The sequence below is a fragment of the Physeter macrocephalus genome, chromosome 2, assembly GCF_002837175.3.
Source record: "Physeter macrocephalus isolate SW-GA chromosome 2, ASM283717v5, whole genome shotgun sequence".
In the NCBI taxonomy this organism is placed as follows: Eukaryota; Metazoa; Chordata; class Mammalia; order Artiodactyla; family Physeteridae; genus Physeter; species Physeter macrocephalus.
This window is the reverse complement of record NC_041215.1, coordinates 100,541,041-100,556,300: the sequence shown is the minus strand read 5'-3', so window position 1 is coordinate 100,556,300 and position 15,260 is coordinate 100,541,041. Positions and strand designations below refer to the sequence as shown.

Sequence of the window (15,260 nt, the reverse complement as noted above, 5' to 3'; positions counted from 1 at the left end):
TATAACTGATTCACTTTGTTGTAAAGCAGAAACTAACACACCATTGTAAAACAGTTATACTCCAATAAAGATGTTAAAAAAGAAAAAAAAAGAGTGTTCATCATGCTAAAAATAAAATTAAAATTAAAAAAAAAAAGAAAGGAATAGAAAATATGAACAGGCCAACCACAAGCACTGAAATTAGAACTGTGCTTTAAAAACTCCCAACAAACAAAAGTCCAGGACCAGATGTCTTCACAGGTGACTTCTATCAAACATTTAGAGAAGAGTTAACACTTATCCTTCTGAAACTATTCCAAAACACTGCAGAGGAGGGAACACTCCCAAACTCATTCTATGAGGCCACCATCACCCTGATACCAAAACCAGACAAAGATAACACAAAAAGAGAAAATTACAGGCCAATATCACTGATGAACACACATGCAAAAATCCTCAACAAAATACTAGCAAACCAAATCCAACAATACATTAAAAGGATCATACCCTACGATCAAGTGGAATTTATCCCAGGGGTGCAAGGATTTTTCAGTATCTACAAATTAATCACTGTGATACACCACTTCAACAAATTGAAGAATAAAAACCATATGATCCTCTCAGTAGATGCAGAAAAAGCTTTTGACAAAATTCAACACCGATTTATGATAAAAACTCTACAGAAAGTGGGCATAGAGAGAACCTACCTCAACATAATAAAGGCGGTATACGACAAACCTACAGCTAACGTCATACTCAACTGTGAATAGCTGAAAGCACCTCCCCTAAGATCAGGAACAAGACAAGCATGTCCACTCTCACCACTTTTATTCACTTTTATTCCACACAGTTTTGGAAGTCCTAGTCACGGCAATCAGAGAAGAAAAGGAAATAAAGGAATCCAAACTTGAAAAGAAGTAAAACTGTCACTGTTTGCAGGTGACATCATACTATACATAGAAAATCTTAAGATGCTACCAGAAAACTACTCGAACTCGTCAATGAATTCAGTCAAGTTTCAGGATACAGAATTAATACACAGAAATCTGTTGCATTTCTATACACTAACAATGAGAGACCAGGAGAAATTAAGGAAACAATCCCAATTACCATCGTATTAAAAAGAATAAAACACCTAGGAGTAAACCTACCTAAGGAGGCAAAAGACCATTATTCTGAAAACTATAAGATGCTGATGAAAGAAATCAAAAATGACTCAGATGGAAAGATATACCATGTTCTTGGATTGGAAGAATCAATATTGTCAAAATGACTATACTACCCAGGACAATCTACAGATTCAATGAAATCCCTACCAAATTACCAGCAGCATTTTTCACAGAACTAGAACAAAAAATCTTAAAATCTGTGTGGAGACACAAAAGACCCTGAATAGCCAAAGCACTCTTGAGAAAGAAAAACGAAGCTGGAGGAATCAGGCTCCCTGACTTCAGACCATACTACAAAGCTACAGTAACCAAAACAGTATCATACTGGCACAAAAACAGAAATATAATTCAATGGAACAGGATAGAAAGCCCAGAAATAAACCACACACCTATCGTCAATTAATCTACAATAAAGGAGGCAAGACTATACAATGGAGGAAAGACAGCCTCTTCAATAAGTGGTGCTGGGAAAACTGTACAGCTACATGTAAAAGAATGAAATCAGAACACTCCCTAACACCATACAGAAAAATAAACTCAAAATGGATTAAAGACCTAAATGTAATACTGGACACTATAAAACTCTTAGAGGAAAACATAGGAAAAACACTCTTTGACATAAACCACAGCAAGATCTTTTTTGACCCACCTCCTAGAGTAATGAAAACAAAAATAAACAAATGCGACTAAATTAAACTCAAAAGCTTTTGAACAGCAAAAGAAACCATAAACAAAATGAAGACAACCCACAGAATGGGAGAAAATATTTGTAAACGATGCAAACGACAAGGGATTAGCCTTCAAAACATACAAACAGCTCATGCGGCTCAATACCGAAAAAACAACCCAATCAAAAAATGGGCAGAAGACCTAAACAGACATTTCTCCAAAGAAGACATACAGATGGCCAAGAGGTACATGAAAAGATGCTCAACACTGTTAATTATTAGAGAAATGCAACTCAAAACTACAATGAGATATCTCCTCACACCAGTCAGAATGGCCATTATCAAAAAGTCTACAAAAAATAGCTGCTGAAGACGGTGTGGAGAACAATATGGAGGTTCCTTAAAAAACTAAAATTAGAACTACTATATGATCTAGGAATCCCACTCCCGGGCACATATCCGGAATAAAACATGGTTTGAAAGGATACATGCACCCCAATGTTCATTGCAGCGCTGTTTACAAGAGCCAAGACATGGAAGCAACCTAAATGTCCATCGACAGAGGAGTGGATAAAGAAGATGTGGCACATAAATATAATGGAATATTACTCAGCCATTGAAAAGAATGAAATAATGCCATTTTCAGCAACATGGATGGACCTGTAGATTATTATACTAAGTGAAGTAAGTCAGACAGAGAAAGACAAATATCATGATATCGCTTATATGTGGAATCTAAAAAAAAAAAAAAGATACAAATGAACTTATTTACAAAACAGAAACAGACTCACAGACTTAGAGAATGATCTTATGGTTACGGGGGGAAGGGTGGGGGAGGGGAGGGATTGGGAGTTTGGGATTGGGACTGACATGTACACACTGCTATATTTAAAATAGATAACCAACAAGGACCTAAGGTATAGCACAGGAAACTCTGCTCAATATTCTGTAATAACCTAAATGGAAAAAGAATTTGAAAAAGAATAGGTACATGTATAACTTAATCACTTTGCTGTACACCTGAAACTAACACAACATTGTTAATCAAATATACTCCAATATAAAAACAAAACAAAACAAAAAGGTGTAAATCTTTGTGACCTTGGATCAGGCAACAGTTTCTCAGATGTGACACTTAAAGCACAGGCAACCAAAGAAAAAATTGATAAACTGGACTTTATAAAAATCTAAAAATTTAAAAAGAACCCACAGAATGGGAGAAACATAGCTGCAAGTCACATATCTGATAAGGGTCTACCATCCAAAATATATAAAGAACTCTTACAACTCAACAATTAAAAGACATTAAATAACCCACTTTAAAAATTGGTAAAGGATCTGAGTAGACAGCTCTCCAAAGAAGATATACAAAAGGTCAATAAACACATAATAAGATGCTCAACATTATTAGCCATTAAGGAAATGCAAATCAAAACCAAAATGAGGTACCACTTTCACACTTACTAGGATGGCTATTATCAAAAAACAAAAAATAGGGGTTTCCCTGATGGTGCAGTGGTTAAGAATCCACCTGCTGATGCAGGGGACATGGGTTCGAGCCCTGGTCCAGGAAGATCTCACATGCCGCGGAGCAACTGGGCCCATGCGCCACAACTACTGAGCCTGCGCTCTAGAGCCCACGTGCCACAACTACTGAAGCCCGCAAGCCTAGAGCCCACGCTCCACAACAAGGGAGGCCACTGCACTGAGAAGCCCATGCACTGCAAGGAAGAGTAGCCCCCGCTCGATGCAACTAGAGAGAGCCCACGTGCTGCAACAAAGACCCAACACAGCCAAAAATAAAAATAAATAAATAAATAAATAAATAAATAACGTGTTGGTGAGGATGTGGAGAAACTGGAGCCCTTGTACACTGCTGTTGGGAAGAAAAAGTGGTTCAGCATTGTGGAAAACAGTCTGGTGGTTCTTCAGAAAGTTAAACATAAAATTACCATGTGACCCTGCAATTCCACTCATAGCTATATATCTCAAAGATATGAAAACAGGTACTTACAAATACACATACAATTGTTTATAGCAGCACTAATCACAACAGCCAAAAGGCAGAAACAAGGCAAACATCCATCAAGAGATAAACAGATAAAGAAATTGTGGTATGTGTACATATATATACGTGTGTGTGTGTGTGTGTGCATGTATACACACACACATACATATATTGGGTTGGCCAAAAAATTTGTTTGGGTTTTCTGTAAGATCTTACAAAAAACCCAAACGAACTTTTTAGCCAACTCAACTCACACACACACACACACACAAACACACACAAAATGAATATTACTCAACCATAAAAAGGAATGAAGTACTGATATGATACATAATGATACCAAAACATGATGACCCTCAAAAACATTATGCTAAGTGAAAGAAGCCACATACAAAAGATCACATGTTGTATGATTATATTCATATGAAATATCCATAATAGGTAAATCCATAGAGACAGAATGCAGAGTAGTGGTTGTCAGGGGCTGGGGGAAGGAGGGAATAAGGAGTGATTGCTTAATGGGTATGGGGTTTCCTTTCGGGGTATTGAAATGTTTTGGAACTAGACAGAGGTGGTAGTTGCACAATATTGTGAATATTGTACTAAATGCCACTGAATTGTTCACTTTTAAATGGTTGATTTTATAGTATGTGAATTTCACCTCAGTTAAAAAAAGAACCGCAATGAGATACTTCACACCTACTAGGATGGGTGTAATTTTTTTTTTTAAGTTTTTCTACACAAGTTTAGGTGAGGACGTAGATAGTGGAATGCTCATACATTGCTAGTGGGATTGTAAAATGGTGCAACTACCTTATTTGTAAAACAGTTTGGCAGTTTCCCAAAATGATAAACAGAGTTATCACATGACCCAGTCGTTTTATTCCTGGAGAACTGAAACCATATGCTCACAAAAAGAATTGTACACAAATGTTCATAGCATTATTCTTAATAGCCAAAAAATGGAAACGGCCTAAATGTCTATCAACTGATGAATGGATAAATGAAGTGTGTTATATTCATGCAATATTATTCAGCCATAAAAGAAATGAAGTACTTATATACACTACAATATGGACAACCTTTGAAATCATCATGCTAGGAAGCCAGACCCAAAAGGCCACACACTGTTGATTCTATTTACATGACATGTCCAGAACAGACAAATCCATTGAGGTAGAAAGTAGAATAGTAGTTGCCAGAGGTGGGCAGGGGTAAATAGGGAGTGACTCCTAATGGGTACTAGGTTTCTTTTTAGGATGATAAAAAAGGTTCTAGAATAAGATAGTGGTGATATTTGTGCAAACTTTTGAATATACTAAGAAATCACTAACTTGTATATTTTAAGAAGGTGAATTTTTGGTACATTAATTATATCTCAATAATAAAAGGTACTAAAACAATCAGACGATCCACTAAAAATAAATGAATCTTGGACTACATCTTGCATGATATACAGAAATTAACTTGAAGTGGATCATTGACCTAATATTGAATGTAAAGCCAAAAAAGTTCTAGAGAACAAAGGAGAAAATCTATGTAATCTTAGATTAGGCAAAAATTTCTTAACTACAACACAAAAAGTTATCATCCATAAAATTTGAAAAATTGATAAACTGGACTTAATTAAAATATAAAACTTCTGCTTTTTTTTTTTTTTTCAGTACGCGGGCCTCTCACTGTTGTGGTCTCTCCCGTTGTGGAGCACAGGCTCTGGATGCGCAGGCTCAGCGGCCATGGCTCACGGGCCCAGCCGCTCCACGGCATGTGGGATCCTCCTGGACCAGGGCACGAACCCGTGTCCCCTGCATCGTCAGGTGGACTCTCAACCACTGCGCCACCAGGGAAGCCCCAACTTCTGCTCTTTAAAAGAGCATGAAAAGGCATAATATAGAAGAAAAGTAGGTAAAGCACATATAAAACGTGTTTATATACAAATAGTAATAACTATTACATGAGAATTAATATGACACTATTTTTAAAGCTCTGAAAAATAAATTATAAGAAAACAAACTGAATTAAAAATGGTTAAACGATTTGAAGAGACAGTTAAAGTTGTTGATGGCAAATAAGCAGATGAAAAGGTACTCAATATTACTAGTCACTGGAGAAAAGCAAAGTACACCACAATGGCATACCCCTACATCCCAATCAGAATGGCTGAAACTAAAAGAACTGACAATGCCAAGTGCTGGTGAGAGTGTAGAGAAACTGGAACTCATATATTCCTGGTAGGAATGCAAGATGGCACACATCCTTTGGAAGACAGTTGAACATATATTTACTGTAGGATCTAGAAGTCCAATTCCTGATATGTATCCAAGAGAAATAAAAATACATGTTCACATATGAATATTTATACAGGTTTTTTCATAACTGCCAAAATCTGGAAACAACCCAAATGTTCTTCAATTGGCAAATGGGTAAAGAAACTGTGATATAACAGAACATAAACTACTGATACATACAGTAACATGCATGAACCTCAAATCTCAAATGCTTTATGCTAAATAAAAGAAGCCAGACTTATAATGCTACATATTGTATGATACCATTTATATGATATTCTGGAAAAGATATAACTACAGGGATAGAAAAACAGATCAGTGGTTGCCAGGGGATGGGGATGGAGGAAGAAGCTGACTACTAAAGGGCACAAGGGAACTTTCTGGGGTGATAGAAATGTTCTATATCTTGATTGTTGTGGTGGTGGTTACATGATTGTGTTTATCAAAGCTCACAGAACGGTACACTAAAAAAAGGGTGAATTTCACTCTAAATTATCACTCAATAAGCCTGACTTTAAGAAAACATAGCTTTACAATGAGTACACATGTAAAAAATATCAAGTTAGACCAAAAAACGGAACTCTGTAGAAGCACTGTCATTTGGCTTAATAGAACCTCTCTAACGAGTAAGTATCTTTCAGCCCCATGAACATACACTTAGTCTACATTAAAACAAATGAAATCAGACAAGCAAAATAATAATACCATGTTTTAATCACAAATAGCATTTGCCTTAGCCATGAAATATTCACTAGCATTTTAAAGCAAAAAGTATTAATGAATTTAATAGTATCCACCAACTTCCCAAATTTTAAAAAACATATGTGAGGCCACATTGACACCAGCAAAGTCCTTGCCACAGGAAGTCAGCTTTATTTAAAGAATTTTTTGGGTGGACTGTTTTCAAATCACTAGATATGAGTGACTAAACCACAGAAGGTACCTGCCAGCTTAGTGAACTGTCTTTGAGCTCCAGCTCAGAATTTAGCTTTTCTTCTCTCCCCAGTTCTTAAACTAAAAGTTCACATATATGGTACTAAGAATGCTATTTAGTTGAGCCAAGAAACAGTCAAGCCTTGATGACTATATCTGACACCTGTTGCTGGGTTTATTGAATGGGGATGGGCTGATAGTCCTTGATGCTCCAGATATATTCTCTAGATGATAGTGATACGTAATCTTTACCCTCTTCAAATTTTGAAATGCAAACAGCAATGTCTTAAAGATTTTTTTTGTTTGAATAAGGATTGTATTTGTTTCTCTGGCCATTCTACCTTCATAGAACCCAGAAAGGGGTATCTCACAAATAAAGTGCCAAGTGCTAACAAGTTAGGAAGCTTAAATTAGTTTTTTTTAAAAAAACAAAAAACAAACAAAAAAACCCACCAGCATCGTCAGCAATCATCCCTTTGCAGTCAGTCCACAGGCCCATTAGCTCACTCTCAGGGGACTCCCTGGCTAAACTACTCGGTGAAAACTAGGGTCCGAGGCAGTGATGACTCACTGGCAAACACGAGATGCTCAATAAGCAAACATTCCCCAGACGCAGCCTTATGCGGAAGTGACTGGAGTGCTCCAGGTGCATCCAGCTTCGGGGCTTCTCTAGTCCCCCCACGTTTTGGTATTCAACAAAATAACCCATCTCCTCATTAAGATAAGCTGATACAGGAGGCAGCAATACAGAAGGAATTAAATATAATGACATAACAAATAAAATGTGGAATACCTTGCTTTTAGCTAATTCCTTTTCCAAGTTGCATTTTTCTTCTGCTATTTCGTTCTCGGTTTTATTAACCTGCCCAAGAGAAGGGGAAAAAAGAAATGGGTCAATTTAAAAACAGCTGACAGGCTCTACTATAGCGGATACACCCTGCATGTCAATTAAAACCTACACTGCAGAGATAGCACATCCTCTCAGAAAAGGAGCCACTCGGGGAGTCTCTGAAGCAGAGCAGACTTCACAAATAGCCCTGAAACTAGAAAGACACGTCTGCATGTCAGACTCTGCTGCTTCCTTCCTAACTAGGAAGACAGGGCTGTTTCCCCTTACACTGTTTCCGTTACACTGTCCCACTCCTACTGGGAAAATAGAGTTTTAAATCTGACTCCTTAACTAACATGAGGATGTGTGAATGGTTAGTTAACATTCACTCAGGATATATAAGGGTAACTATTTGGCACAGTGCACTCACATGCTAAAAGACACAGATTAGCCACCCAAAGATTTCTTTCACGGGCAACTCAGACAAACTGCATCTGGGTTGTATTTCTTTTCTTGTCTTTTGCACTTAAAATAAAATTTTAAAACAAGATCACCACCACAACCAGGAGGTAACATAAATCTGCCTCTACCTACCTCTCTCTGAAGTCCTTCTTTCTCCTCTAGCAGAGAGGTCTTCTCTTGCATTGATGCTTCCAGTTCACTTCGCAATTTTGCAGTAGTTGATTCTAGCAGCTCTTTTTGCACAGCTGCCCTCTTCTCAGCATCCTTTGCTTTCTGGATACACTGGTTATGCTCGAGGACTAAATGGTCCCTGCAGGAAGCGAACAAGGAGATATGAAAGCTGAATGAGAGTTCTTCTTTAACAGAAAGACTAAATGTTCTTTAGTAAATGCCTGAGAGCAGTTACCGAAACGTTCTAACAAAACTAGTTCCTTTAGGGCAGAGTTTATTTTTGTGACTGGCCCAGCAAATGCAGAATTAAACATTTTCATTAAAGATAAGAAATACAAATGCAAAAACAAAAGATGCAAAAGTTGCCCACAGTTTACGTACAGATGCATTTGGAGTTGTGTTTTCTCATTTTGAACAGTCTGTAGCTCACTTGTGCTACCGGCATGGGCAGCATCCAGCAGTAAGTTTTGTTCTTGAAATGTCTGTGTCATCATTTTCTGTTCTTCCTGAGTGTTAGAAGCAATATTAAAAGTTGAGATGCCAGAAGTCATTTGATAGGGTATCACTCTAAACAACTGATCAAAGATACTGATACTTACAAAAGACAAATTTAATTTATATAAATAAAACCCCTTTTTAAAAGAATTTATCTTAATGTCCAGCTTGCTCTTTGTACCTACCCTGACCTGACCACGATTCTACCATTTTATAGCTATCTAGCCAACAATCAAGATGCATTATTTATACAGCTTGCTGAAAAATTTATAAAACTCCTAACATGAAGAAATTTTTAGATACCATGTATAAAATAGACAACTGATAGCAACATACTGTATAGCACAGGGAACTCTACCTAATGCACTGTGGTAACCTAAATGGGAGGGAAGTCCAAGAGGGAGGGGATATCTGTATGTGTATGGCTGATTCATTCTGTTGTGCAGTGGAGGCTAACACAACATTGTAAAGCAACCACACTCCAAAAAAGATTTTAAAAAAACTATATTAAGTATATTTTGGTACTTTAAAATTTCAACATACTATATTTTAAAAAGTAAAACAATATCAACGTACATAAAGTGAAATGATCGCTCCACCTCTATCTCCCCCGCGTCTCTTCCAAATAATTCCATTCTCCAGGGACAATCATGTTTCATAGTTTAGTGTAAATTCTTTTGACAGTATCTGAAATTGCACTCAGATACTGCTACAGCAGAAGTCTATAACGGTTTTGCACAATTTTCTCTGGCTTACTTATCAAAACTGCATTTTTATGCACACCTCCTCTACCTACAATTTATAAAGCTTTTGTAAATATAGTACATATTAATAATTATATTTGTAAACATATTTAAAACACTTCTTTTTGAACAATATTTGATTGCAAGGTAAACCTTCACACCTTCATACTTGGTAAAATGGGATCTCACTTGTGTCATATTCCAAAGTTTTAAAATGTTTGTGAAAGTGTTACATACAGAAGTCACATTATTCAGTCTACTAAATTGTAAGTTTCATGAAAGTAGGGACTTGTCTTGTTCACTGCCATAATTCTATCTAGATCTAGCAACATACTTGCATGAGGTAAACACTAAATGCTTGCTGAATTAATAAAAAATACTTATTGAGTACCTGTTATGTGCAAAACACGCTTAGCCCTGTGGGTAATAACAAAGATATGTAAGACAATGTCCTAGGAATGTAGTACAGGAAATGAGCCATGCACATAAACTACTACTATAGAATGCAGAACAAGAGAAGCAACATAACATAAATGACTAAAAACACTGAGTCTGGAGTCAAATCTAGATTTAAATCTGGCTCCACCCTATACTAGCTGGGTGATTTGGGGCAAGTTGATTAACTTCTCTAAATCTTATTTTTATTATCTGTAAAACAGGATGACAAATATCCCTTTACATAACAGCTGCTAGGATTAAAGGATGTAATATATGTAAAATCCTTAGCACAATGCTTGGTATATAGTAAGTATGCTCAAATAACAAAAATAGAGAGAGCCTTATTATTACAGCCTGTTTAGTGTCCTGGAAGTAGAAATTAAAAGACAAAACTGATTCTTTCTGATTGGAGTGATCAAGCTTCTGGGTGAAAGTGAGTCTTAAAGAATGAACACAATCTCAAACAGCTGAAAATGAAGTAAAGACCATTCTCAGCAGACGGAATGGCATAAGCAAAATGGAAAAGCACAGGTCTTTGGGGAAAAGGTAAATACTTTAGGGTCAGTCATAAGTATTCTCCATGATTCTATCAATACTGGGACAGGTAATTACTTTTCCTAAAGTAATGATACTTGAGAAGAAACCATTAAGAAAGCACTGAGTGTAAGGCCAAATGACCCCCTCTGATGAAAACAGAAAACAGCTAATTAAAAAATAAAATAATTCAGAAAAATCCTTGAAATTAATTGCTAAAATATTTTATGTATCCAGTTGGCTATTTGTATTTCCTGATCTCTTAGCCAAGGAGGCTTTCTGTTGACTCTACCAGAAATTGACTAGTGTTAAAAATGAATACCTGCAGAATGGCTTGGTGGTCAGTAATGATTCTGGTATTTTCCATTCTAACAGTCTGAAGCATTCTGTTAAGCTCTGAACACTTTCTAGTCAGATGGTCATTCAAAACCTAAGACAACATACACAGCAAATCACAGATCTCTCCAATAAATAAGTCTTTTTACTTACGTATCATCATTTTTAAAAATGGCATACAAGTGAACCTAATTTATTAAATTTAATTTATTAAATAACCTATTTATTTCACCATACATGTGAACCTAATTTATTTAACCTAATCCCAACTGATATTTCATTGGATTATAAAATACTTTCAAATATTTGGAGTCATCATCCTAAACAACTGTAAATTAAAAGGGGAAATTTGTTGATACAGTGGAGCAACTGAAGCATTTGGCAGTTTACCAATCTTCCATTCTTCATAATTGTGAATGCTGGTCAATTACAGCAAGACATCTACAGAATGGAATTTACAATGTAGATGCATGGCCAATGTTATAGAAATCCATTCTCAAAATTGGATGATGAGCTTTCAGGATTGTTTAGCTGATAACAAAATATCTAAGCTCCTTCATCACCAATTACAGTATTCAAAAAAGCAAAATACAGACGACTGTGCCATGTCACAAGATTAACCTTCCAAAATAAAACAAAAGTCTTTTCTGTAACACATCTATCATACATGTAGTTTATAATTCTCTTGTCCTTTTGGTATTTTGAAATTTGTATTCCTGTGGAAATTATTTGTCTTAATTCTCAGTTATTTTTGCAAAGTATATTTGGTAAGGATCTTATGTTTTAATGTACAAACTCTTTAAGGATGGGGCAAATAACTCTGAAGGGTTAATAGAAAAAAACACTCAAAAAACAGTAACAAGAAAGGAGAGATAACTTAAAGATTATCTGGACAGCATCATAAGTGGGACAGCATCATAAGACAGGAATACATTCAGGGGCATTTTAAAGTTATAACCAGATGCACAAACTATTTATCAGGGAATACTTGGGGGTAAGACAGAGAAGAACTCTTGCTCCTTGAAAAGAAATAGCTAATTTTCTTTACAGCTAGATTGCTGGGCTCAAATTCCAACTGTGTCACCTACTAGCTATATATATATATATGGTTTTTTTTTTTTATTTATTTTTGGCTGCGTTGGGTCTTCATCATTGCACGCTGGTTTTCTCTAGTTGCGGTGAGCAGGGGCTACTCTTCATTGCAGTGTGTGGGCCTCTCATTGCGGTGGCTTCTCTTGTTGCAGAGCACGGGCTCTAGGTTTGAGGGCTTCAGTAGTTGTGGCATGCGGGCACAGTAGTTGTGGCTCGCAGGCTCTAGAGAGCAGGCTCAGTAGTTGTGGTGCACGGGCTTAGCTGCTCCGCGGCATGTGGGATCCTCCCGGACCAGGGCTTGAACGCTGTTCCTTGCATTGGCAGGCGGATTCTTAACCACTGTGACACCAGGGAAGCCGTAGCTATATTATTAAACCTGTCTGTGTATCAACTTTGTTATCTTTAAAATGGGAATAATAATAGTTCTAAAGAAGTCCTATTGAGAGGATTACAATTTGTTAGTAACATAAAGTGCTTAGAATTGTGCCATGACTGTAGTATGGATTCAGTAAATGTTAACTATCATTTATAGTAAGAGTAGTAGTAGTTACTGTTATCATTATTTTATGAAAGATCACATTTTGTATTTTCTTTATCATAAAGAGAGCATAACAACACTATGATCCTAACATTGAAATAATCAAACTGTACTAACAAAAAGTTCTTTTAAACGATCGATACTATTTCACTGGGTCCTATGAGAAATAACTCGGTTGCTCGCATATGTGGTGACTCCTCTCCATATACATGCATATACAGAAAACATCAGCTGAATTTGGGAACCACCATCCCACATAAAATGATTACACATAACTCCAAAATCAGCAAGTATTTATTAGGTTCCTACTGTGCTTTGCCATAGAAGATACAAAGAAAGTATAAGATAGCCCTTGGCAATGAACTGCTTAGAGTTTCATAGGGGGAAATAAAAGGTATACATTTAGTGAGTAAATTAGAAAGCAAACAAGGCAAAGTTTAAACTAGTGCATGGTTTAGCAGTATATCTCAAATACCTATGTATCACAGGAATTTAGAGGGTGAAATGGGAAATGTAGTTAATTTGATGATGTTTCACAAAGGAAGTAAATCTTATGGAAATAAAAATTTTGGATGATGGCAATGGTATGAATTCATGTAATCAGGATTAATCTTGGTTCTTGGTTCTTTAACTGAACAAAATTAACATCTAAACACTAGAGAAATGGGAAGATTTACCTGTGCTTTTTCTGATGCTTCATGAAGGGATATTATTTCAGACCTCAAATATGCATTTTCTTCATGTTTCTTGTTGAAAGACATCTGTATATTCTACAGAAAAAAAAAAAGAATTTCTCTTTTTCTACATGTAAGACCTATTACATGTATCTCTATCAAAATACCTGTTCTGTATTGTGGCTAGTACCAGTTCAAGTTCTAATATACAAAGATAAGTGTCTTATAAAGGATTTTTAAAAATCTTGATATATCCAACTCTCAAACTTCTCTTAATTTATAAATTATTTATCAAAGCTATTTGTTAAAAATATTCTCACACTGGGACTCCAATTAGAAAGAATTTACCTAAAAACAAACCTTGATATATACCTAGTATCCTTATGTCAAAAAAATTCTACTCTCTAAGATGAAATATTTTTAGTTTATGTTACATACACATTTCTTCCTATTAGCAGTATGAGCTTATTATTTCAAAGAAACACATGCAAGGATCTTTTAAAATTATAAGTAGGGGAAGAGATTTTCATCAAGGAATACCTGAGGGTGGAACAGAAGAAAGCACCTTTGTTCTGTGAAAAAAAATGTTCTCTTTGAGATGAGGGAAAGGTGATAGGGATGTGAGTTGTGGGCTGGGTTTTACTTAATAGGTACTTAGGCAAATGGGGAAGAACAAAGTCTAAGTCCTCTCCCTTCAGAGACAGAACCACTTTTCTAACCTTCCAGAAGAAGCATCTCAAGAAAAGTTAACATCATATAACATCTACACCATGAGATTGATTTGGAAATGTCTTAAGATATAAAAGTAGTAATATTTATTCTTTTTATTTTTTATTGTGGTAAAATACACATAACAAAATTTATCATTTTAACCATTTTTAAGTCTTTTTAATGAAATGTCTTTTTTATTGAAGTATAGTTGATTTATAATATCGTGTTAGTTTCAGGTGTACAGCACAGCGATTCAGTTATATATAATAATACTATTAATATTATATATTATATACAAATATACATGATATTAGTATATAACTACATATAATAACATGTATTCTTTTTCAGATTCTTTTCCCCTGTAGGGGAAGGGGGCGGGAAAGGATAAACTAGAAGGTTGGGATTAACATATACACACTACTATATATAAAATAGATAACCAGCAAGGGCCTACTGTATAGCACTATACTCATTTTAACTATTTCTAAGAGTACAGTTCACTTAAAACTATTTAAGCGTTAAGTGTTAAATTCAGTGATAGTAAGTACATACATTCATGTTGTTGATAAACCATCACCAAAAATAGTTAATATTTCTTACATTTCATAAAAAAAGCTTCACAACAATTCATTTGCAATAGGTATAAAATGCAAATAAGTCTCATTAGTTTTGCCAATTCACCTTTTTTCAAACTATAATAATCCGCATGAAATGATTTATTTCCTAATACCCAGTTGACAACACTTTTGGATATACACTCATTTACACTGAAACTTTTTTTTTTTTTTTTTTAGATATTCAAGAAGTATTTATTTATGTGTCTATTTACAGGCACTCTGCTTGGAGCTGGAAAGACAGTGGTAGGCAAAATTGATGTGGTCCCTGCCTTCTGGGAGTTTACAGTCTGGTTTGGAGACCAACATGAAATAAACAAACAGAAATAAATATATAGAAGTGAGCTTATTTCCTTCCATCTAATCTCTCCGGAAGAAAGGATTTTAGTACCGCTTGTAAATTCCACAGGAGGAAACTTTATTTGAATCTCATATGTTACCATCACAAGCTTTGAATAAATGGATAATATAATAAAGGATTTTATTTATTTATTTTGTGTATGTGTGTGTGTGTGTGTGTGTGTGTGTTAGTTTCTGCTTTATAACAAAGTGAATCAGTTATACATATACATATG

The 15,260-nt window shown here is 35.6% G+C and overlaps 1 protein-coding gene across 1 annotated transcript in view; it reads right to left on the bottom strand.

Annotated features, from left to right (window-relative positions):
* Positions 1 to 13,447, bottom strand: part of CCDC150 (coiled-coil domain containing 150) — a 137,306-nt gene extending 123,859 nt beyond the window's left edge. The window contains exons 1-5 of the mRNA XM_028480392.2: positions 13,361 to 13,447; positions 11,040 to 11,147; positions 8,889 to 9,013; positions 8,469 to 8,646; positions 7,839 to 7,907 (exon numbers count right to left, since the gene is read on the bottom strand). Of these exons, the coding sequence (XP_028336193.1) occupies positions 7,839 to 7,907; positions 8,469 to 8,646; positions 8,889 to 9,013; positions 11,040 to 11,147; positions 13,361 to 13,444 (564 nt within the window). The 5' untranslated portion in view covers positions 13,445 to 13,447. The remainder of the gene's footprint in view (positions 1 to 7,838; positions 7,908 to 8,468; positions 8,647 to 8,888; positions 9,014 to 11,039; positions 11,148 to 13,360) is intronic.
* Between the last annotated feature and the right edge of the window lie 1,813 nt (positions 13,448 to 15,260).